Genomic DNA, 27,013 nt, shown 5'->3' with positions numbered 1-27,013 from the left:
TACAATCCTAGATGGGAAACCATCTCCTTCCAGTCTGAGTTATCTCATGCACTGTCTGGCAGCCATAACATGCTGCGCTTTGTTATCATCAGTCAGCATCTTTTGGTACCCAGTGTGCGCTGACTTTGTTGAAAGCTAGCTTCTTATGGGCAATATTGTGAGCAGTTCCATGTGAAATTTTCATGGTCTCCCCAACATCATCTACATGTATAGTGAGTCTTTTATCAGATTTAATCAGGGTCAGAAGTCTTGAGGTCTTCTGGGTCTGAAGTTGAAATATACACTGGTCTACCACTTCCTGACTCACCAGTAATGTCTTCTTACCCATTCTTGAATTCATTAACCCCCTCTATAGCAGCTTGTTTGTGACATGTAGCTTTCCCCATATTGTTGTTTCATTCTTCTGTGCTTGACTCTTGTTTTCACATTCTCACCTCTCAAAAATGTTATAACAGCTCTTTGCTCAATGAGTGAGCATGTTTTCAGCTTGGCGGCCATTTTGAATATAAATAATATCAAAAAGTTGAATCATTGAAATGATGAATTTTCATGGGAGTAGGTGATGACAACTCCCATTTATAAAAGTCTAAAAAATATTTCATTGCTAAATAAACTAGAACAGAAATTATAACAAAATTCCTACTACTTATTGATTGACCCTCATATATAAATGTGTATATACAAGTAGATGTACATATATTCTCCATGTATACATATACATGTTTATATATACATGTATATATTTATATTAACGCACCTATAATTCCAATGTATGTACAGTATATAAACTTATATATATATATATATATACTCCTTATGTAAATATGTAGAAACTTTTACATCTTATCCATGTATATACATGTATATATATATATATATATATATATATATATATATATATATATATATAAATGTATATATATATTATCTAAAGATATATATTCAATACGTATGCATTACATGGTTACATCAATATTTCGAGACACAGAGGGTAATAGCACTGATTGCTTTCATGAGTGACCCCCATCTTCATTGTTTATTGCTATTTGCTTAGAAACTATATGTTATGAAAAGTAGAGTAAGATATATTTATAGACCTTACTCTAAGCTGATTGATTAGTCTTAGCAGTAATAGGGTTGCCTATTACTGTTTTTTTTCAGATTTGATTCACTGACCAGTCTGAAAGAATTGAATATTAGCTGCAACAAACTGAATTCTGATGCACTTGTTGGTATGGATAAGCTGAAGTCACTGGAAAAGCTTGACTTGAGTTTTTGTGACCTTACGGAACTTCCATTCAGGTCTGTATCTGTATAAACACTGTAGAGCAACTTGGAAGGGTTTCCAGCAAAGGGATGTTTGCTTATTGATGGGTTTAGTTTTATTCTCATGAGATTCTACAAACAGTTTAATGAAGTTGTTAAATGTTTTCTCAACATACTAAATTTTTAGTATTTTATTATATAACATCTTTTCTGTCTAAATTGTAAAAAAAGTTAAAAAAGGCTAATCGGTTCATAATATTTTTAAAGTTTTGGGATGTTTTGTCAGGATACAAATGCGCCCAGCATAATAATCACATTATAGCCTTGTGAACGCTCATAGTAACACAGAATAATCTGTAATTCTATGGCTACATATTTTCAAGAACATATTAAATTGCTTTGACATTTTGCATACTTTATATATCTCAGTTTGTCTCTTTTCAATCATATTGTAATCATAATTACATACCATCAACTATTTTTTGGGCTTATTTTTCTGTCTATTTAACTTCTAACTAACTGCAATAACTTTTGATTTACAAAAACCTTTACCTTTTAATTGTGGATGTTATTTTTTCTTTAAGGCCTATTTGAAATGGCATATGTTAGTAACATCAGTTGCATATGACACCAAGTGGCCTACATAGGTACTTCAGTATTTCACTTCTAAACCACTTTGGTAAAAACACTATTATTAAGCTGGTATGCAGTAATCTAAACAATATTCATTACGAACCATTTAAAACCTGGCCGTTTTCGTCAATGTCAATCAACCGGGTCTACTTTTTCTAACAATAAGACTATTTGAACATAATATTAAACCTATTTATAAATGCTCATAATTCTATTATATTTGTACAACACAAAAAAAAGAAGCCAAGAAATGAACAAAATATGTCACCGAATGTCAATGGAAATTTGTTTCACAGTTCTTCAGCTAGAACTAAAAAAATATTATGTAATTTTAAAAAGTTCTACAATTTGTTTTCCATTGGCATCATTTTTCTTAAGCTCATGTTCATTAATGTTGTATGACTAGAAGTGACCGGCAATTTTATAGTAAGTGTAATTTAATTCTTTATTTGCTTCAAAATATTCTCTTGTATACCAACGAACGAATAAAACCAATTTTTTTCATGATAGCATTCCAGTAACTTAATATTTTATTGAAATAAGTAGATAACTATATTTGATGATCAAACGATTCCAAGTTGCAGTAATTATTTTGTAATATATTGTTCAAATTTTATTTTGAGCGGCCCAAACTATTACTTAAAAAAGCCCTTTGAAAAACAGCCATGTAGATGTCGGTATGGTGTACGTCAATGTTTCTGACAGACACTATGTAATGCCAAAATACTGGCCATCGAGGTTCCGACAGTTAAATCATAAAAATTTTAATACGATTAAAGTTGCTTAGATATATGTTTGCTGAGGTGAGTTGAACTATCAATGTTTATTGAACAATATATAAATTATATTTTTTACCAATTTACTAACCAAAAAGTTTTTTTAACCGTTCGTGTTATTGGTTAAATCCAACACATGTGAAATGTTAATAGTTTATATTTTATAGAATGTGACCAATAAAGTTTTACCAATCACAGTTATCTGAATCTAGGAAGTGATATTTTGATGTTGTGTTGTACTATTCCTTTAATTAAAAACATGCAACTATTTATAATAATATTATATCATACTTATGGTATTTTCTATCATAAGAGCTCATTCATCCGTCTGTCCAAATCCATTCAGACAGTGCTAGGTAAAAAAGATTGCCACAGTCAAAACTAGAGCTCGAGGCAGTAATTTCTTAAGCAAACCCACTTACACTGTACCGTTCAGTCATTTTGCCGCGTCATATCATAATTTTGCATATACTGCTAGCTCATGGAAATCTACTACATTGCTCCTGGATAAAAAGCATACTCGTTGAAAACTAACGACGCTGACAATAATCTGTGTTCATACATACCCTCATCAGTTTTATTATATTTAAAAGAGTGCAAAAACAGTTTATGTTATTGAAACCAATAGGGAGCAATTTACAATTACTGCTAAATAAATTATCTGCATAATTAATTTTGCCAATAAAGTATCTTACTTTTTTGTTGAAAATGATGAGTGAAATAACTTTAAATTAGTGCTGCTGTTCTGATAATCATAGTTGAATATAGGTTTAATATATATATATATATATATATATATATATAATATATATATTTGAATACAGGTTTAATGCTCACAATCAAATTATTTTGCTATGCCTGTGTTTCAGGTCCAATTATTATGGTAAAAATAGCTAGAATTGACAAAATTTCAATTTTGTTAATTTTTGCTATATTATGTAGTGAGGTAACCGCAGCCTGACCAATGCTTACGACGAACCTGCCATACCGTTGTTTCAACTTAACGATGTGAAAGCAAATGAGTGTTTTGTCACTGTCACACAATGTTTTTTTGCCAAACTGTATCCACAAAAAATGTTCTCGAAACTACTTTGACAGTCAGTGTGCTGAATGGCTCGGAATAACAAAGATGTTTATTGGATATTCACCAAAATCCCTGCCACAACATCTGAAAGGGATATTATGCTTGATCTTTATCAGTTCATCGCTATTTGTCTCTAAATTAAACTTTGGCAGTTGGTGTGATAAATACATCAAGGTAACAAAGATGTCGATTGGCTGTTTGCCGTCATACCTTTTGCTACACATGTAACAGACACAATGCTTGATCTTTGTCAGTTCAGCTTTCTTAGTTATAATGAAGTTTTGTAGAAGTTGTGGCAGTGAATGTGAAAACGACCCGCAGATAAAACTTTAGCCAAAGACAATGTTGAAGTTCAGTAAGATAAGTACTAAAACTTAGGTTTTAGCATATGTTTAGTAACCTTAATTCATTAAGGTTCAACATTTATAAAAATACTGTCTGGAAGTTAAAAGCTCACCATTATCTGTTATGTAGATAGTACATTGCAATAATGGTAGTTTTGCACATAACACATTTTAATGTTACCCCTTATTGCAGATCACAAACACTAAGTAAGCTGAATATATATATATATATATATATATATATATATATATGTATATATATATATATATAAATATATATATATGTATTTATATATAAATATATATATGTATATATATATGTATATATATATATATATAGTCAAATTAGATTGAATAGGAGGCCACTTTGGAAAATATATCCACGATATAGGGCTTTCGGATAATAGGAGGCTTCTGATAGGAGGCTTCGCTAGAAACATGCTTAAACAACTCTACTCGTCATGCTGATCGCATACGTATCTATTTTGCATTTTGCATAAATTTTGCCGGAGAGTTCAACATTTTGAAAAATTTTGCAGGTTAGGAGGCTCTGTAGTTTGAAATGGAGGACCTCCCATTAGCGTAAAATTTGAAAATTTTTATACAAAATTCTGAGTTGTCTTCTCTTTTGCAAGAGAAGTTATCTTCTCATTAAATTCAGGGCCTCCTATTATGTTTTTATATCTTGAATTAGATAGTCCTAGTTCCAAGCTCTACTTCTTTTCTTTTTATATAAATTTAGCTAACTATGATATTTAGTTTGGTTCTTTTTACTTGTAATGAACCTTTATTGCATCATTTAATTTTCTATCAATTGGTTAAAAAGGCGAACTAATCCCTGAAACCCCATTTCAGGGATTTTGTCAACAGAAACTAAGAAAACCGATTTGCAGGCACATCTGTGTGTGCTTTGATCTAAAGTTTATCATACATATTATTCATAAAATTGAAAACTTATGCTTTCCCTTAATAGCTTGTTAGTGGGCATGCATGGCAAAAACAAGCACTTTGTCCATTTAAAAAAAGTTGTAATAAGTTGCAATAAAAGCTAGGATGGTATTGACATCAAGTAATTGGTATTGAAACCATCCTAGTTGTCAAATAGAAAACTTTTAAAACGTATATTAATTAAAACAGTGCATACATTCATGCTGCCAAATATGCCTGGTAGAGTCAGAGACACCCAATTTTTAAAACATAAATGTCAAACATGGGAGATTTGCATACCTGTGGCCACATTTATTACTTATACAATTCGATTTAGTCAAGTCATTGCTACTGAGGCAAAACTGGGAAATATAGCATATATGGGGCCCTTTGGATTATAAAAGGTTTCAGATAAGAGCTTTCAATGAAACCATGCAGTAACATTGAACACACTGTGCAGATTTCATGCATGTATATCTAACTCGCATTTATCAACATTGGTCAGCATATTTCTTTAAAAAAAGCCCAAACTTACTCAAAAGGAAAAAAATTGACTCTTTAAGCAACCCCGTCAAGGAGTTGAGTTTACAGAAAAGGAAAGCTCAATATAAGTACGTCAAACAAATTGCTCAAGTGAGTGCAACGGTGACAAATAAAATATTAGTAAAACACAATGAGTTTGTATAAATCTAAAAGTCTTTAGTGCAAATGGAGCAACCTATCAAAAGCAGGCCAAACAGCTGTTACATTACCAAAAGATTAAAAATCAAAGCATTCACAAGAATACCATAAAACATTGATCAACAAAAGTGAAATATTTTATTTCTGTCAAATAAAGCTGTAGAGCTTCAAAACACTGAGCTCTATAATTGTCTTGCAAATTGTGTGACCATCTCCTGGCACCTCGAGTATAATGTGTGAAGTTGTGGTAGCTGTAACTAATGGCTCTGCACAACGTTTAAAATATGATTTTAGCTAGAGATCTTAGAAGCAATTCGCAAGAGAACTTTGCTGACTGTAGACACGCCCAGCTACAGAAAGAACTTTAAGGTTGGATGTCATTCCAGTCACTGGATGCCTTTTTGGAAATTGAACATCAACTTGTTGTTTGAAGGTTAGGCAATCTAGACCACTTTGCCTCTACTGGTAAATATGCTGCTCTACCTGCAAAGAAACCATTTATTAACCTGTTAGTATAGTTAAAAATTAGGAGAATGTTGAACACTACTCATTTTACAGACTTTCCCAAGATATCAAACCAGCTTTAAAACAATACTGACTAAAAAGTGTGCTCCATCATGTTGTTTTAGAACGCTTAGGAGATTGGCCAGAAACTTGAAGAGTAGGCTTTGGCAGCTAGCTATATTGGTGGCTGTACTAAATTTAGGTCACACAGAAGATGCTTTCCTACTGAAACTCTGCATAATTATGTTTGCCCTAAAGAGATTGCAGTTCTCACTATGTTGATGTTTTGCCTAAAAAAAAATTAACCTAGTAAGCCTTAAAAAATTATTGTTTCGATGTTGTTAACACAAGTTAACTCAATAAAAGTAAAAAACAACAAACATTATCATTAATGCTTTCTTTTAAGCTAAAGCTTTTTTGTCAAACTATTAGGTAAGAATGGTATCTTTTAAATATAAAATGTAATGAATAGTTGGGTTAAGAAAAGCTTTATTTTACAAACTAATAATTACAGAGTTTCCATTCCTCTTATTTCTAAGCAAAATGCACCAAAATCTACAACATTTTACACATTCAGCCTGTACTGTGATGAGAACCGTGTCTGTCCATATAAAGCCAGCGTTGGATAATGGAAAAATATTGCATCCCGCTGGATTTGAACTTGCAACATTTACCTTGCTAGAGTGACACTACAAAAACTATGCTAATTAACCTTGTAATAATTTGCAATATTTGAATGCATAATTATTGCAACTGATAATCTTTTACAGCACTCTACACTGCCAGGGTATTTGTTGGTACAAGCCAAGTTGATTCAAAACTTCTTAAGCTGAGTAAAATTCCTAACTGTCTACACGGTCAATTTTTTCCATGCACAGATTGACTATGAATTGTATAAAAGTCCCTTTTCATTCAGTTGGCCTTTAACACTGTAAGGTTTATGTGTATGATCATGCCTTTCACTGCAATGCATACGTGTACAAATTAAGCATAGGGTTACTGCCAGGTTACTCTGCAAAGCAGAGTTGTCCTCTCGTGCACTCCAAACAAATCCTAAATATTTAGGATTATACATTAATCATTAATTATATAGACATTATTGAAATTCTTTAAATAGTTTAGAAGTTTCTATTAAAACAGAGTTTCAGCTTTTGTTTACACCATTTAGTCTCTGCTTATATGATAAAGCTACTCTTTGCCATTAGCATGTCTGTGCAAATGCGCTCGTTTATAACAGTTCATCTTCGTAGACTATTTGAGATGACCAAAATAAATTCTAGCTCAGCAAAAAATTTAACTCTGATGCTCATATCAACTGATTTGACAATTAAAAAACATTCAGTTTTGAAGGTAGTAAACATGAATTTGGAGATCAAACAGAAGGTGAGGTGAATAAAAGCCACAAGAGACAGACTGCTACTTGTTGCGGCTAGCTAACAAAGTAAAATCAGTGTCTGTATGACTTATCATTTATCCATCGTCGGGAAGAGCTTGGGAGCAAGATAGATTTTGATGAGACTAGATATCATGACATTCAGCTTGGTATACAGACGGTCCCCAACCTACGAACGAGTTACGTTCCGAACAATTGTTTGTACAGTGAATTTGTTCGTAAGTTGCTTCAGTGCTATATTTTGTATTATAACTTATGCTTAAGGCCTACATGTATATAAGTATATTGCAGGTTTATATTAGTATGTTTAAGGCTTGTATAAGTAACCTGTAAATTGGTTTGTACTGAAAAAAACCTTTTAATAAAATGGAGAGAATACTGTGGTGGACGCCGGGCCATGACACAGCATTTCTTATTGATCGTATGTGTTGTCCTTTTTTATTGTATCATTGTTTCATTCGTTATGCTATTGTTATATCTGATATCATGGTATAACACTATCATTTATCGTCACTTTTATTGTTGTCATACCAACTCGCTAGCGGTCCTATTTATTCACCTTGTTAGCCGGTGTTCTCACCGTTTGCCGTTAGGACGGAACAGTTGATATTACTAAATATAATGGAGCGCTCTCATTTATTTGAGCAGAGCAGATAGATGTACGCTCCTCGAATAGTGAAATTACCTTCGCTAATAAAAAAGCTGAATGGGACTACACACACTCTCTTCTTTTTATTTATTAGTCTAGATCGTGCCAAGTAAAGGTCGGCAAACTCCTTTACAATACATACAGGAAAAATAAAAAAAGTTCTTTGCGCACTAGAGATACGTTCACGCACTTATGCACTGCAACGAACTGGGCAGAGGAAGGTGGATGCTGGGTGATGCTTCTATGTAGCGCCTCTTTCTGCCGCTAATAAGTCGGTAATACCGTCGGTATAATCGATGAATATACGCGCAGACCTGTTCGTATGTACCGTTGTTTGTAACTCGAATGTTCGTAAGTAGGAAACCGTCTGTATTAACACTCCAAAGCTTTCACTGATAGATCCCCTTCAAATATTTCTGATTTTTTGCGAGGCGAATCATTTTACATATTTTTGACAAAAATGACAATCTCTAATGACAAACTAGTTTAACAATGTATTGGTATCTATAATAGCGAACCCTATGCAGCTTATCATTGCTCAAGTTTGGCAAGAATGTTAGCGATATTTTTAAGGACAACTATGAAAATTTTGTTAATAATTTTGGGAACTTTCACCAACTTGACACTTTACCCTATATGGCATTACTTATGTTGGTCAAACAAAAGCTTTACATAAATTCTTTACATTGAGAGGAATTTGCGTTATAATAGGTATAGGCCTACATGTACATTATAGCAAAATTTGCTGTACAGCTATTCCAACCAGATAAAAATCTGACCTATGCCCATACTACAAAAAATTCATAATTTGAGTTAAAATACTTGGATTTAAGTTAGAATATGACCTAAAAGTCAATGAAAGGAACTTAAGTTTACTTTTCACATAGGAAACAAATAAATTATGCTTATGAAACAATGCAAGTGTTTTGGCCTTAAAGTTTGGCTTATTTATGTATAAACTTAAAAACATTACTTTTTATTTTGTGGGTTTTCACTGTCCACAAAAGACCCTGGTCCCCGTTTATCCCGAAAATTGAATGGTTACTGCAGAAAACAGCTATGACAGGCCGAACAGGATTTGGAACAAAAGGTACATTTCTCACAAACAGAGATTGTAAATGGTACAAAAATGCAAGTTAAGCAATACGAGTGTCATTCAGAGTTAAAAAAAAGCTATAGCTTGTTGCATACTATTAGATACATCGTCCAAATACATATTATTGAAATTTTCGGACTAGCACAAAATCTTTCATCTCAATATTTGTAAAATACATCTAAAAAAATATTGTTTTTCACCAAGGTTCATTCTATGTCACTCAATATTTTGGTGTTTTGACACCCTAATTTACCTTCACTAAGTTCCTTTGTCCGCTCTCCTCTGACCAGAAACCTCCCCAAATATGTAAGCTTTTGTAACCTTGAATCGCCAATTCTTTAGATAACTTGTCTAGCACCAGAGTCGGTGCAGAACATGTTATAGCAACACCCTGCAATTAGTAATAACAAAATAAAAATATCACATTTTTTGAATGAATGATTTTCCGATTTAAATTAAACTCTTTTCATAGCTAATCAATTGAAAGCTCATTGCTTGCTGCAAAAAAAGAAAAAACTGAGAAAGCAGAAGTGCATCTGATATTTTAGCTTATGACTCTCAATCCCAGCTTTGATATTTGTCACCATTGTGATTTGTAGGCAATAGAAGAACGCGAGTTAAGCAATGTAAAAACTTATTCATATCCTATTAAAAAAAAGGACTTCAAATATTGAAGTGGTATTTCAAAAGCAATTACTCATTCGTAAAATTCATAGTCAGTAGTCTGACCCTGATCTGGACTTGGCTTTTAGATATTATTGCAAAGTAAAGTTTAGAGCTGGTCACCATAGGTTTTAACTGTGAGTTTCAGTTCCTATCCCAGACACTATGCTTACATATAGTCTGTACATGTGCTATCGTCAGTGGACAGGCAACCAGAATGCAAGAACATGACAACTATAAACATGCAAGGGTGAATAGGAGCTGTATACACCAATGGTCCAATTTGTAAAACGGAAAAACTAGTAAATGACATTCAACTAAATTGTTGTTGATGACAGCTCTGCACAAGCTTCAGCTAAACATTCACAGATAATAATTACATAAGAAAATACACTAACTAAAAAGCAATAATACTTAGTCAATACTAAGAATGATTACGAAGTTTAAGAATATTAATCAAAATTACGTACAGTGGCACTCGCATACCATTGTTGCTTGAAAGGTATGTTTCCAAAAGAAAATCTTGTCATTTTTCTAAAAGATTACTAATGCTTAAAGGTTGACATGCAACAAAATTCACGCTACAGTTATTTGGTATCAAAAGATTCATATGTGTTACTCTGTTGTGTTGCATGTGCAATATATGTAGAAATGTGATAACATGCTCTTAAAAGCTCAAAAGCGAAAAGTTAATCGCCGCCATCACGAAATTGCCGAAGATTAGAATCCCGTTCCAAAAATGGGTCAAATGGAACGTAGCTCGACAAGATGGCTTCTGTTTACACTTTCATGCAACCTCATTCATTCAAATATTTTCACAATTACGCTTCACGCATTCAATGAAACGATGTCTATTGTCCTCAAGCATCTGTTTCCTCATCACTGTATTGATGTCACTTTGAGCACTGATATCTCAAAACCTACCGTTAAAAATGGTTTAATTTTTAACCTTAGCTCGAAGGAATGCATATCATCATCTGATAAGCATGACAAACCTGTTGGTCACCTGTGATAGTAAAAAAATGCTGCGAAAATTATGCGCGCTGTTTGGCACGAAGCATGGGTCACATGATCAGATTGCGACTAGACGATTAGATCAACCCAAAACAAAATTGTAAACTAGCGAGCATCTATATTTGGTAAGAGCTCTTTGGCGAAACCCAAAGTTTATGTCATAAACTAGTGCTACAAGAAGTTTTATATTGAGCCTTTTACGGAACTTACAATTCATGTGAGAGGATCACGTGTCAAAACAATAACCAAATCATTTTACTATGTCAGAGAAATGAATTGATTCCAATCTACGGCGGTTTCGGGATCGCGGAGATTACCTGTTTCTTTTTTAACTTTTAAGAGCTTGTAATCACAGTTCTCCATATTTTGCACCCACAACACAGCAGAGTAAGCCATGGTGAATCTTTTGATACCAAATAACCGTAATGAAATTTTGTTGCAAGTCAACCTTCAACAAGCAAAATGATAACAAGCTCCAGTACCATGCATTGACAACTTGGGCAGCTAAGTCGTACATGCAAATTAGATGAGTATTTTACGGTATTTTGGAAAGGCCAATAATTAACCAATATTTGAGTTTTCATCAAATTAAAGTAGGGTCAAGTGGGGTAAGTACACCATCGAAAAAGGGTAATTCAATTTCGCAGTCTTACTGCTTTGCTTTAACTAAACATTTGAGTATAATATTGGTCATTGTGAAACTCCAGAATGTTCTGAGCAAGAATATCAGCACAAAAAGACTGTTAATTAAATATCATTGCTTTATATGAAGCGCTAAAAAATGTGTGTCTAGGTGGTGCATTTACCCCATATACAGGGGTAAGCGCACCACCTAGCCTTCTTTGCCATTGTTATGCATTGGTTGATAAACAGAGGCAAATGCACCAAATTGCTGATATTGAAATTATATAAAATTCAATAGAGATGAAAAAAAAAGTTTTTTGAGCTTGTACCGCACCACTGAAATGTTGATCGTATTGAACATTAAAAATTTAAAAATTAGCAATTCTATACCATTGCAATTCAAGTGACCAGTTTTACTCAAGTGAACCACAAATTTGACATAGACTAACTCAAAAGTATACCAACAAAGACTATAGAGATTGGAGAACTTAAAATGAGATTGAACCGTCTCTTTTGATGGAGAACTACATGTTTGCTGGGTGGTGCACTTGCCCTGCCCTTGTTATATATTAAGGTGCACATAGGTTAATGTTAATGTGTACTACATAGGTGCACTTGCCCCTGTCTCTAAAATTATCAGGGGCAAGTGCACCACCCCATTTAAAATAATACAAAATTATTTGTTTGGATTAAAACAAGAAAAAAAGTATTCTATGGACAGACACCAGTTGCACTCAATAGTTAGCCAAAACAAATATCCACTAAAATGAAAGTTATAAAATTATCAGTGAACAGCTCTAAATTTAAAGCCAACTACTTAAATAGCGCATTTACGTTTTTGTTGCTCACTTCACAAAAAATTTGAAATCCAGAATGCAGGGACTATAGCTTCCTGTGGAGGATCATGGGTAATAGTCCTGCAACTCATAGACAGCTATGCAGGGATTGGCTGATAAAATATTAACAGCTGGTGCACTTTCCCCAATGGTGCACTTACCCCACTTGACTATACATTTAATGGGCCATTTTAGCAGCGCAAAGAAAGCACATTTCTGATGACCATTTGCACTAATTTAGGGCAGGTAGTAGGAGTGAAACAAATTGGTTCGACTTATTTTAGTCAAAAATGGATACAAGTATTAGCCAAATAAAAGTTTGTTACGGAAAGTTCTATCATAAGAACATAATTTGAAATAAATTATATAATAAACTTCTTGCAGTTGCTTCATTTTGTCCTGCAAACACATTAAAATCTGTAATAGAAAACAAGACACCTATACAAAATCAAAACTGGTAGTTAATTTTTGTTAGCGATGACATATTTTTTATTGTAGTTCTACAATAGCACTATAAGTTCCAAACAGTGCATTAACTATTAATATGTGTCATGATCAAAGAATTCATGGTAAGTCGGGATTACAAGATTTAGCAAACAAAATTTTGATTCTAGCCTAATTAAAGCAGATTATATGGTCAAAAAACTGAAGCACGTTTACCATTAGTGCAAAAACATAGATCCAAGAAAACTGGTATTAAAGTTTTAGAAACGAAAACCAATGTAAAGTTTTGTTTACATTTCAAAACGACATAGCAACCAATATCAAGATATTGTGATATTTATCTAGATTTCTGTACTTGGATCCAAAAAACTATGCTGAATTTAAAAATCTAAACAGATTTTAGCTGGTTATGAATATTATTAGTTTACATGTTAATTAATCTGATGAACATAATTACTCTCATTAGTACTATTGCTCGATAAAGTTGCTCAGTCTATAGATCTGAAGTTAGTAACCATTTATGGCTATATTGCTTCTGAAATTACTGGTCATCAGTAAGAAGATTTCATAAAACAAGTTTTTGCAAAGCAAAACTATGCTCAGGTTGTAAACGCATTCTTATTTGCTCAACATATGCAAATAATAGCTTTTTTCAATCAGGTATAGATGTAATAAGATAATTTACTAATTAATCAGTAATCAGAAACAATTTGTACAAAAGCTTGCTAAAGCCGCATCATGCAGCACTTGGCCATACAGAAACACATTGCCAAACGAGCTGTACTATTGGTAGTTTAAGAATTCACACTGAAACAGCTTCAACATAAAATTAAGACATAAGAAATCAGTGCGAAAACTGCTTCGTATTACATTTACTTCATGCCTTGTTGTAATTGAGCATCATACTGCGTGCACAATTAGGAAAAATGGCTGCAAGATCAAAATTTACCAAGTCTTTAATTTGTTAATGAAGCCGTGATAAAAAACAATTTAGACAATTTATGCAGAACTTAAATGCAACTGCATTTCATCAGCATTTTTATAAGCAGGCTTAGTGTAAAAAAAAAACAGAGTAAGAGCCATACTACAAGTTCATGAAGTTTTGAACAAATTGTTACTTTACCCTTCAATATGTTGTAAAATGCTAAGACAAGGTTAAAAAATTATTGACGCTGTTGGAAGAGAGAACGTTTCAAATGCCTCTAGATTTCATAAAAAAAACAGCTAAAAATGATGGCCATGGTTCTTGAGGACACGTTTATTTGTATGGAAGATTGGTAGATAGAACATTATTACACAAACAGACAATTCCAGAATTAAAGCGCAAACATTGTGGCCATGAAGGGTAAATAAAAATTGTTTCAAAGTAAAAGCCAAAAGGTTATTGTGCCTGGTAGTGGTAGCATCATTACCATATCATTTTTCTATTGAATAACGTAATACACTTTTTATTAGAATAGAACAGACATTGGTACATTAATTTGTCCTACATGTGATGGCTCTTATTAAAGACCTAATTTTCACCAATAAAAGGTGCCCTCAGATTAAGATGACCTTATTTATGAACCACACCGCCTATCAGAGTTTTTTAACATACACATTAATCAGCAGAAGGTTTTACGCCAAATGTTATCGACAAAAAATCTAAAAAGTGTGTTGCAGTATGAGCTTGGTCAGGTTCTCATCCTCTTTTGCTGATACAATAGGTAGCAATCAGTAGTCCATTTTCCAAAGGTTTATTTATTGCCCATTTCCAAAACCTTGGTAGCTGTAAAGGTCTAACACAGCTGTTTATTGCAATAATAAACTGTAAAAACAAAAATAATGATTCTTAAAAAACTTTGGTCGCTGTTGGCTGTTAACATGTTTTCTATTAGTTAGATGCAGGATGGCGATTGGTTTTTTCCTATTAGGTACACATATGACCGGCTAACTAATTGCCTACTCACTAATAAGAAATGTTTTGTACAAAGATTTTTTAGCGCGTTGCTCTTGGTTATAAGCGTACATTGTGCTGAGCTGCACTGCGCAGCCTGTTGTACGCACTCAGTTAATGGACTAGACCAAAATCTGATTGTGTTTTAGACTTTTTCCATTCGGAAAACCCAGGCTACACTCATTAAGAAATACATTTAATCTTTAAAAAATGGTTAATATTTTAATACTTTGATATTGTATTTGTACAATTTAAATATCAATTGTACATGCCTTTCCGTACATGGTTATTTTGCTTCATAACTATAGTTTTACTGTTTTTGCGGATTGTCAGTGCTATAGTATTTTAGTGTAGCCAACTACCCAATGAAATGACTGCAGTCTCCAGAGCTCACTTTAGTCATCAAAGCCCAATTTAATTATCAGAAGATTAGGACTACAAAAAGTAGAGGACACATCAACTTACCCTTCAGTTTTTCAAAACACTTGTAGGCCAATATGATTAGTTCTGTGAGAACATGATTAAAGAACAATAGTTCTGCGTGGTGAGCTCATCTTCGTTCTCCAGATTAAACAACTTCTACAAAAGAACAAAGATTTTAACATTGTATAAAAAAATAAGTTGATGAGGACTTTATGCACAGAGTCTCTGACCACCTTCAATTTGGTATTGGAAAAAATGTTGAAAGTGAGCTACCGTTAAACCTATATTTGAATGCACCTTGATTTGATTGGCACCGCTATTTGGGACCACATCAGGAGATTGCTTTGAAAATCGAGCGCCAACTTTTTAATGAACGCCAACTCTATTTGAGGAGGTAAGTTACCTTATCAGTATATGCATAGGTTTAGGTATATTCGCCTTTTGTGAAAATATAGCAAGGAGCTTTTAAGGTCCAAACACACTAGGCGATTTTATTGCAAGCGTCATGAGGGCGAAGATATCGCTGGTGCGTGCATAAACACACTTGAGCGATTTACTAGCAAATGATATAATGGGCACGCTCACAAACTGCCAATAAAAATCCGTATCATAGTTTTTTTGGAGTTGTTGATAAATTTAGGCCAGTCAAAATGTCGTCGTCTAGGCTACAACATAAACAACCTCCACATTTGTTATTAAACCTATCTCCCTTTCAGATAGTGTACACTGCCTACACTACAAGAAGACAAAAGAAAAACGATTCTTGTATTTTTAGCTGTATTTTTTTTACAATTTTTTATACATATTTTATTTTGTAGTGGTTTTTCATATTTAATATATTAAATATTTACCATTCTCAAAATGGTCAACCGGCGCAACGATTGACTCCGGATGTTGGTTTTCAACTCGGATTTTTTTTAATTTTGTTATGATGGACAGAACTGGGAGTGCTATTATTAAATTCATGAACATTTGAGTGTTCGTTCTGAAGATGTTTCGTAACAAAATAGAAAATTGGAGCTGATGTACGTTGTTGAATATCGGTAAGAAATAATTACCCGCCGTAAAATTACATTCTGGTAAGAACTAACCAATCGAAATGCATCTCGTTAGCAATAAAGTTGTGTAGAGAAATTCTAGCTTTATCGCTCTGCATGAACACGCTGAGTGAATTTTAACGCTGAGTGAATTTTAACGCAGATTAGCTCTAACGCAATATCGCTCTAAATATCGCCTAATTTGTTTTCACCTTAAGAGAATGCTTCAGCGATAACACTTGTTCTATTGAGTCAAATATGCTACAAAGCAAAAAATTACTCTGAATTTGTTGTCGGGGTTTTATAAAAACACCATTATCAGCTTTTTAAATGTCTTAACCGCCAGTACATCAGCAGTCATAATTAAACATTGTCCCAAAAAAAAGCGGCCTCAAACTGCCTAAAATATCGTACTAATCAAACATTCCATGTTAAAGAATAGAGAAAGCATAATATTATTATGCTTTATTAGTTATCTTGAGGTGTTGACTGATGTTCTAAAAAAGGAATCAAGGAGATTGACCCCCTAGAAGCTGAGATATAGACAGCCAAACACAGGTCTACCTAATAAAGAATCAGAGGAAAACCCTTCGAAAATCCCGAAAACTGTGACGTATAAAATCGACTTAATGGTCATGAGCCGGAGTTGCGCACCCTTACCGCCGTTATGTATAAGGATTGTTTTGGCTACGAGATGTGAAACGCTTCTCGCGATAGTAAATAATTTACATACTAGCTCTGGTTTCTCAGAAAAATCATCCAAACATTGTGTGGTAAAGGCATTTGCCCACAACCCCTCGCCATGATTTTTTAAAGCAGAAGAGCAGATTTTTACTATTGAGCTTCAAATTTTAACTCGATCTCCACGGATATGCTCCGAAGATCATCTGTTCAACGAACGGCACGTGTATAGTCTATATGCGATATCCGCGATTGCAGTTTGTTTAGAATAAGAAATAGGAATGGGACTTTTTGTTCCTTCATCATTTTTCTACTGTGTATCTACTGCAGCATTCAGTTGATTTTTATGATTATCGTCACTATTAACAGACTGGAAGTTCACTACAGCCATAATCTTAAAAAGACTAACTTGACCGTGCTGCTCTTGCTATAAGAAAAGAAAACGATAACTTTTGCTTTGATTTTTCTATTGATCTATTATCTTATCTATGATTATTTTTTATGATTTATATAATATTCATAATGCATATTATACAAAATAATAATATAACTGCGTATAGAATAAATGATGTAACTAATATAATTTGTAGAAAATTCCAAATGATAACCGAGATTGATGATTGATTATATTTATTAGCTATAGCTATAGTTAAAAAATCTGAACAACGCTAAAGATGAGTCTGGATATGGAAGCTAAGTAGGAGAACAACAAAACTGAGCTGAACTAGCAAGATAGCGAAATGTTGCGAAATAATAGATGCGTGTAATTATTTTATGCTAAAACTAATCTACACGTCAGAGGGACTGGTTCGGAATTCTAGGAGCGATGATTGTTAGGCCCAATTTGATTGTTCTATACTTCCAGGGATTAAACCAATTAAAACGCCGTGTTTGTTATAGGAGAGCGCATTAGTTGGTTTCACACAAGTCGATTTCATACGTCATATATTGATGATTACCAAAACACTTTTGTTTTTGGTAGACCTGTGTTTGGCTGGCTATATCTCAGCTTCTGGTTGGTCAATCTCCTTAATTCTTTTTTTAGAACATCAGTCAACACCTCAAGATGAATAATAAAGCATAATAATATTATGTTTTCTCTATTCTTTAAGTGGAAAGAAAATGGGATAAACTACAGCATTGAAATTAAAGCACTCTCCCACTCACTTCATGAACAGTTCTGTCAAAATCTTTACTAATAACTCAGCTTGCACTTTTATACCATTAAGTGCCAGAGTCACATCTAGAAGCAATAGGTCGGCTTTGCGCTAGAGGACAAGCAAGGCTAAAAGTGATAAAAATTAGATAATACACAATAAACTTTCAAGTTCAATTAGTGATGAGGGAGCAAAAGTATCCTACATGGGAGCTATTGCACACTTTAAACATGATATTTGTACCTCACAAACTCACATGGTTTTTTAGAGTAAAGTAGATGCTCCTATAACGTATACCTCCTATAGCATAAATTCTAGAAAAAGTCGGGCAATTTTGTGAAGTTTTTGCTTCGTACCGCGTAAAAATCTCCATATAACTTAAAGTGTATCATCGGGCGAGTTCTAAAGTTTGATTTGAGTGTTAGTCTGTCTCGCCACACCTGCGAGAAAAGAAAGCGACATACAGCGGTGTCAGAAAGTATTTGTCCACCTCAAACCTCACTGCCCATTTTAGGTAAATTTGTTGTAGTAGTCATGTAGAGGGATTGAACCCTGACAAACCATGCATCATTTAAAAGTAAATTAACATTAGATCTTGTTGACACCATCAGTAATAAAATTACGGTTAATCAGGGATCAATAATCATTTTTAGGCCAATCAATGTGAATCAGTGCTTATTAACTCATTTTCAAACGCAATATGACATTATTAATTTTCAAGTGGAATATTATCACAACAATAGAGATCATGTTGGACAGCATGTGCAGCAAAGGTTTACAGTTTTGCTTGTTAAAAGAGGAACAGCTAGAGATCCCAGAATTCATACCAGCGTCAACATCAACCATGGATAAGAAATGTGTCAACGACCTCATCATTTGCCTGCATACGATGGGCAATCTGAGCAATAGAAAAATAGCGAAGAAGCTTAGAGTATTTCAATCTAAAGAAAATTAAGTGGTAAAGAAATGAATGCAGCATCAAACCACCAAAGATCTACCATGATCAAGGCGTTTGAAAAAACCAGCTGTCCAACATGATTGCTGGTTTCAGATTATGAACACTCTAGCGCTCGTGAGGCTTGTTCACAGCATGCCTAAGGCTGCAGAATGGTTATAGTCTGCAAAGGCTACCAGATAAAATATTAAAATGCAAAACAACACCAATGGCTTTTTTTTGGGCCCATAACAGTACAAGACCGTTATTTTCAATTTAGAAAATAATTAAAGAAGAGATAATAACGAAATTTGCGATGACATATTTTCTGGTATGCAGTGTGAATTAGTAGGCAGCGGTTGATACAATAGAAGATATTTGGCAATTTTAAAATCTAGTTATTTCTATTTTTCAGCTCATTAGGATTGTTTTGATACAGGGTTTTATGTATGCAGTGCAAAATATTTCCAAATTATGATGAATTTATTGCAGTGCTACACTTATTTAAACAGGCAGACAAAGATTTTTTCCCAACACTGTACATAAAGCATTATACATATAATACATACAATTTCCATAACATTCTGACTCTTGTGATAATTTGTCTGAAGTGACAACGGAACAGAAAATAGGTACATATAGCAGTGAAATTGTTGATAAATACTTTAAGGCTATTGGTCGGTGCATCTGAATGTCACGAGTTGGAGTTGCAATCTTGAGCTCTTAAGAACGAATAGATGACGAAAAGGTACTATCGCTTTTTTATAGTGAAACTATTTTTTCTTAGTCAATTGTTGTAAGTCGCTGCCGCGTCAAACTATGCGCTCACCATCAAATTATTGTCAAATTACCACAATCATGGTCTATTAAACCAATGAGGTTGATCATGAAAAGTTGTCAATGAAAACCAATAATACAGTTAAGGCACCGCCAATACATTCAAAAGAATGTAAGTCGGATTCTCACATGAGTGAGTTTGGAAAGGTCCTGAAATGGTTTAGACAATTTACATGTATGTTAACATTCTTATAATGAAAAACCCTTATCATGTAAACGTTCCTAGAACTGATCATCTCATTTTAGCAGCGCCTACTGTACAGTCATGTCTGATATGAGAGCAAAATGCATTCTGGGACAAAAGCTCGCAAGTTAATTTTCTTAAAGTCCTATCTCAAAAATGTTTTTTATATAAATTAACTAAAGATAAATTATTGTGTTGCCATCATCTAAACAACTACCAATAAGAGATATTACAATGAAAAAATACATGATTTTATCTATTCATGCTCTATACCCATGCCCCCAAGGCTACAAATACCTATGTAAAGGTTATGGTCTGCATTAAAATGTAGCAGTATTATGCACAACATAATTTTGAGTAGTGGCAGTATGCAGCAGTCCATACAGTAGCATACCGTATGGAGTTCTTACCTTTCAGAGAATCATAGCACTAATGATTGTGAGAGAGAGACCTGATGCAACACGCTTGGTACGCTACACTTTTGTGGCATCGCATAAAAAAACTTAAAGTATAAATTTAATATAACTGAATTCAGCTTAATAAAAAATTCTTGAAAAAAATGTTCTGATCTTATATTAGAGCTAATTCTATTTTTTCTTCATTTTAATTTTTAAATCATCTCTTCCTGGCTGGAAACTTCTCGATTTGCTTATACTCTCATTTCCGGCCAAACTTTTTAAAACAAATCTGAAGCAGACCTGACGGGAAAACCAAGTGATGTAGTTTCCGTAACTGGCCTTTCGCATCTTTGGGCATTTAGTGATACATCAAAAACCACCTTGCAAGCTCGCATCTCTAATTTTCTAGAATTTTAAGGCGAAAGTGGGTAGTGAGATAGTGAACGGTACAGAATTTGTGTAAACATAAATTGCTTGAATTCTTAAATCTATTTGTTGGTTATTGTTATATATATATATATAACAATATATTTATTTTGAAGGTTTGGGGTAGACTGACACAATCTTCTGAAGAATCAATTGATTTCCTATAGCCGGTTTGGGTATTGACTCGTGTTCGCTTCAAATTCTGTATCATTTACGATTTTGCTACCCATGAAAGTTTATTATAAGTTATGACTAATGTGTTGAGAGTATATGGGAGGTCATTAAGTACAAAGCCCATCAAGTCAAGTAGTCAATGATGACTTACCAGCTGTTCAAAATTAGGTTGGGTACGTGTCTAATGACAGGGAAGAAGCGTTCAACTGACATTTATGATCTACTCATCGCCAAAATCTTCCGGAAGACAATGCAAGGAAGAGGACCTTGATGACCGCCCAGGCCTATATAGATGAAAGAACCGTGAGTCACCACCGGTTTGTATGTCAATGAACTTGATATAGAAATACATAAAGTGCTGGTCAAATGAAAAGCAATACACGAGATGTTATGGATGAATAGCTATGCAAATGGCTTTGTACTAACCCTTGGTATGAAATATTACCCAAGCCTGTGTCATTAGACAGCAACCACATTTGCTAGTTAAAGCTTTAATTTTCAAATAAATTAGACAATGCTATGTAAATACATGTAAGATAATATCATAGTTGTTAAATATAAATACAAACTTGTAAATATCCATGATACGAAACCGAGTTTTAACCCGTTGATCCTTGCTCGATCTAATCAATGCGTGTCAGTAAACCTAGACAATATGTCCAGCAATCCGAAGTTATTAATTTTTTACCAAATATATCTAAACGTGCTAACAATGCAATGATATTTGGTGAAACAGCAGTACAAAAAGTCGGACAACTTACAGCAGATGTCATCAAACAGAAAAAAACAGTATGTCACCATTATTCGGGCTAAAACTATAAAAGTTCGCACGATTTTAAACACTCATTAAACCTTTACAGATAATATTCATCCATAGCACGCTCATCATCTTTTCATGACTCAAAATATACTGGAAATTTATATTTGTTATCATAAAATTCCACATTTGTATCACAGTCATTTATGACCTACCAACGAATGAGTCATATTGATTGCTTCGCGATATCATTCTAATAAAATGTGTTATTATAATGAAATAAGTAGATAAAGATAAGTGAAAAATGTTAAAAATGGAAGTGAAATTTAGAATCTAACATCCTGCGCAAGAATTAATTTTATTAGTTTTTGCTGTTGCTTAAAAACATATTTTGTAAACAGAACCATATGGAAGCCTGTATTCCGCCATTAAGGTTTCTGCCACAGCCTACGCAATTCCGTAATACCAGCTGTGAGGGTTCAGAGGGCTAACATTGATGAGATACTGCATTATTTACTGTTTTGGTTAGTATTGTTCCTTATACCTAAATTGTAAAAACGAATGAAAAATAATTTTCTTTTGTTTCGCAGGTACAACTACAAAAACATTGACAACAAGCGTGATAATCTCAAATCAGAAGATTGGAGACTAAAATTATAAAAACACTACACCATTCTACGTCATTTTAATTGAACAAGTTGAACTGACTGAAACATGCTACATCTCCGGTGTTTTTTTTTGTAAAACCTAACCTAATACATGACACCAGCATAGTCAGTGTGATATTTAAATACAACTATAATTATTTCCCGAGTTGCATTAGTCCATAGCAAGCATAGTTGCTGAATATTGCACATATTTCAAGTGGAGTAAACCCAGCACTTATACATTCTGCTCAAAGAGTTCTTGTGCCAAATCTCAAACTCAGCAGTCAAAATTCTAGCCAACAAGATAAAAATACTCAAACTTTTAAATATCAAGATTTGAGAGAATATAATTCCCGAATTTCCAGTGAGTATAATACTACTTTTTACTAACAAAAGTCAACCAAAATACCATGAGAACAGTAATACACAGTGTGGGTAAGGTTAGTCGGCTAGGCTATTAAGAACTAGATGAAATCATATTTGTTATAGACAGGGTTTAGCTTTATAAGAGGGTCAGTATGGTGTAATCTCAAGAGTTCAAAAATTTCAAGTTAGAAACATTGGAAAACATTGAAATCAATCTTCAGAGGCTAAGCAAGACACTAAACCACAAAAATGTTCATTGTAATGTCATGACCAGAGCTATATTGATTGCTAATTATGATTTTTGTTATGTGGGCCTACAGAAAAAGCTATCTTAAATAGTACTCCACCCTTTCCTATTATAATTAGTTAAAACAATATGATTTTTAAATTTCTTGTTGGCATGAGTAACAGTAACAAAATAACAAGAAAAGAGGGCGTTCAGCTAAAGACTAAGACACAGTTGTTATCAAAATTATTAACCATATAATTAAACCCTGAAAATAAAATTGAAAAAGGAGTCGCACTGTTTTATCTTGTCAGTACATACCTGCAACCAAAAGCAAGTCAGGCATCATAGCATCATTACGAAACACGATTGCAGAATCTACAGAAAAAAAAGACAATTGATGGTGAGCATGCATTCATGTTGACCGAGATAAGTTAGACAGTACATCACAAGTTAGACAAAGACACACGAGTAACGCATGTAAACAAGTGCCAGCGAGGTGTTGACAGTGGCTGATGGGATTAGCCATTTCTCTGAACTAAACAATCACCAGCCATGCTATTACATAATGCCATACACTCAGCTATACACAAATGGATGTTTAAATAATGCTAGCTACTGGATTATGACCTTCAGTTCTTGAACTGGGTAATGTCTGGCTCTGAAAGCTAAAGCTTGCAAGATACAAAAGGTGTCCCACAGCACATTGGAGAACTATCAAGCAAATTTAGTCATTGATTTTGCTAATGCTGCACACAAATTTGTTGCTAACTAGCATATTAATGTGTATACAGAGAGCTTAATTATTTTGCATGTATCTGTATCATGGTTCAAAAGCTAAGCTTGCTGAAAAATTATTTAGTAATTCATATCTACCAAAGCATTATGAATTATAGCAACTCTCGACTACTGCCAATCGCTTGACATTTCTACAGTTTCTTCGGCTTTTATGACTACAGAGGTTTTCTTGGTTAGCGATTAGGTCATCTGGAGTGTTCTTGTCCCTGCATACACATATATCTTTTTTGATCACTCAAACCTTATCTCTATCTTTTCTTTGAGTACATAGAACAATTTTAGTATTGTTCAATATATATACTTAAATTGTAATTTTACAGGTGAAAATAACTTTTTATCATTTTGCAGGTAGAACTACAAAAACATTGGCGACAAGCGTCGGAATATCAAATAAGAAGAATGGAGACTAAAATTATAAAAACACTACACGACTCCATGTCATATTCAATTGTACTAGTAGAGCTGACTGAAACATGCTATATCTATGGTGTTTTATGTGTACAACCTAAATTATTACAAGACACCAGCTTAGTCATCATGATATTGAAATGCAATTATAATTATTTCCATAGTTGCATTAGTTCGTACCAAGCCTGGTTGTTGAATATCACACATCTTTCAGTCCCAGTAAACCCAGCATTAATCCATTCTGTTCAAATAATTCAAGCGCCAAATCTCACACGCAGCAGTCTAAATTCTAGCCAACAAGATAAAAATACTCAAACTTTCTAATTACAAGATTTGAGAGAAGATAACCCCATGAATTTTCAGTGAGTTTCACTGCTAGTGCCAAACCCTAATTTGTACTAACAAAAATCAGCCACAATACAATCAGGACAGTACTACACAGTGTGGGTAAGGTTAGTCGGCTAGGCTATTAAGAACTAGATGAAATCATATTTGTTATAGACAGGGTTAAGCTTTATAAGAGGGTCAGTATGGTGTAATCTCAAGAGTTCAAAACTTTCAAGTTAGAAACATTGGAAAACATTGAAATCAATCTTCAGAGGCTAAGCATGACACTAAACCACAAAAATGTTAATTTTAATGTCATGACCAGAGCTATATTGATTGCTAATTATGATTTTTGTAATGTGGGTCTACAGAAAAACGCTATCTTAAATAGTACTCCACCCTTTCCTATTATAATTAGTTAAAACAATATGATTTTTAAATTTCTTGTTGGCATGAGTAACAGTAACAAAATAACAAGAAAAGAGGGCGTTCAGCTAAAGACTAAGTCACAGTTGTTATCAAAATTATAGACCATATAATTAAACCCTGAAAATAAAATTGAAAAAAGAGTCACACTGTTTTATCTTGTCAGTACATACCTGCAACCAAAAGCAAGTCAGGCATCATAGCATCATTACGAAACACGATTGCAGAATCTACAGAAAAAAAGACAATTGATGGTGACCATGCATTCATGTTGACCAAGATAAGTTAGACAGTACATCACAAGTTAGACAAAGACACACGAGTAACGCATGTAAACAAGTGCCAGCGAGGTGTTAACAGTGGCTGATGGGATTAGCCATTTCTCTGAACTAAACAATCACCAGCCATGCTATTACATAATGCCATACACTCAGCTATACACAAATGGATGTTTAAATAATGCTAGCTACTGGATTATGACCTTCAGTTCTTGAACTGGGTAATGTCTGGCTCTGAAAGCTAAAGCTCACAAGAGACAAAAAGTGTCCTGCAGCACACTGGAAAACTATAAAGCAAATTTTAGCCATTGATTTTGCTAATGCTACACACAAATTTGTTGCTAACTAGCATATTAATGTGTATACAGAGAGCTTAATTATTTTGCATGTATCTGTATCATGGTTGATTAGCCAATCAAAAAAATGTTCAAAAGCTAAGCTTATGGCAAAATAGTCATTTTCTCTTAAGTAATATCTGCAACTGGGAATATTAATAATATCATTCAATAATATAAACATCCATGGTAAAAGATTTTTCTCATGTCATGCGTATCTAATATCCTTCACAAAGCCTTGTTAGCAAAGCTGATGCTACATGTAGTTCTAGCATTATACAATGTTGCTCATTTTACATCCATTTTTCGTCCTAAATTTCTATACTGAAAAATGAACTACTGCTAACTTTTGCCTTGCAATGGAAGCTTTGATAAGCATATGGTACGGAAATAATTTTTGTATGAATATTACAATATAAATTATATACCATTTCACTATTCAGTTCTTAAACATCCTTCTGTAAACCATATTATTGAAACAGTTGCTGTACATTTTTGAATCCCTTGAAATCTTTAAAAAGTTGAAAAACTTATCATTCGCGACCTTGAAGCTTTAATGTAAAGCATGCATCTAGCAACCAGTTAGCAAGACAACATTTTTCTGTAATCCATATCTACGGAAACATTACCAAGGATAGCGACTCTCAATTCTTACAAATCACTTGACATTTCTACAGTTATCTTCAGCTTTTAAAACTACATATGTTGTCTTGGCCTGCGCGGTCAGGTGGGTTTTTGTACCTGCATATTTTTTGCTCCCTACAACTTTATATCTAAGCAATCATAACATCCTTTCTCTTCTTTGATTTTCTGCTTTTCAGTTGTTTTATATGACTAACACATATATAAAGTCAGAATGACTGCGTTAAAAACATGAATATGAAATAAATGTTAGGCTACAATCATTCAGGCTTCTAATAAAAGTCCTAATTTTTTGTTACTTTGGATGAGTGACAACCATAAATTCTTTAGTTCAATGTAATCTCCAAAGTACATGGTAAGCCAGAGCTAAAGCATAAGCACACATACCTGCTACCTCCACTATCTGTCCTATTTCTTAAATAGAGTTTTAGCCTATCCTTGTTCGTCTAAATCAGAAACTAAAGCTAAAAGCCTGACTGTAACGAGATGGAATGGGTTAGATTTACAGCCTTACTTAGGCCTGGTTCGAACCAATATGGCATCTAAGACACGTGTGACAGAGTACCTGTTATGCAAGCGATTGCTCATGGACTACAAGCTCAGAGTGCGCGACTATTATGTCCTACAGAAAGAAATGTCGTCATTTGCGCAATTAAATTAATTTGATGCCCATACGCAGCTA

At 33.7% G+C, this 27,013-nt stretch overlaps 1 protein-coding gene and 1 long non-coding RNA gene across 3 annotated transcripts in view; one reads left to right on the top strand and one right to left on the bottom strand.

Moving 5' to 3' along the window:
* Window positions 1-27,013, top strand: part of LOC137398582 (putative adenylate cyclase regulatory protein) — a 132,450-nt gene that overhangs the window by 44,334 nt on the left and 61,103 nt on the right. For both annotated transcript variants that reach the window (XM_068084745.1, XM_068084744.1), the window contains one exon: window positions 1,162-1,302. In XM_068084745.1, the coding sequence (XP_067940846.1) occupies window positions 1,162-1,302 (141 nt within the window). The remainder of the gene's footprint in view (window positions 1-1,161; window positions 1,303-27,013) is intronic.
* On the bottom strand, window positions 9,610-26,858 carry LOC137398583 (uncharacterized). The gene is made up of 6 exons (XR_010978970.1): window positions 26,719-26,858; window positions 25,250-25,306; window positions 23,439-23,495; window positions 21,273-21,405; window positions 15,336-15,449; window positions 9,610-9,744 (listed from the first exon to the last, which is right to left on the bottom strand). It is a non-coding gene; the product is annotated as an uncharacterized lncRNA (long non-coding RNA).

This window comes from Watersipora subatra, chromosome 6 (assembly GCF_963576615.1).
Source record: "Watersipora subatra chromosome 6, tzWatSuba1.1, whole genome shotgun sequence".
Classification (NCBI taxonomy): domain Eukaryota; kingdom Metazoa; phylum Bryozoa; class Gymnolaemata; order Cheilostomatida; family Watersiporidae; genus Watersipora; species Watersipora subatra.
This window is presented reverse-complemented; position numbering and strand designations above follow the sequence as displayed.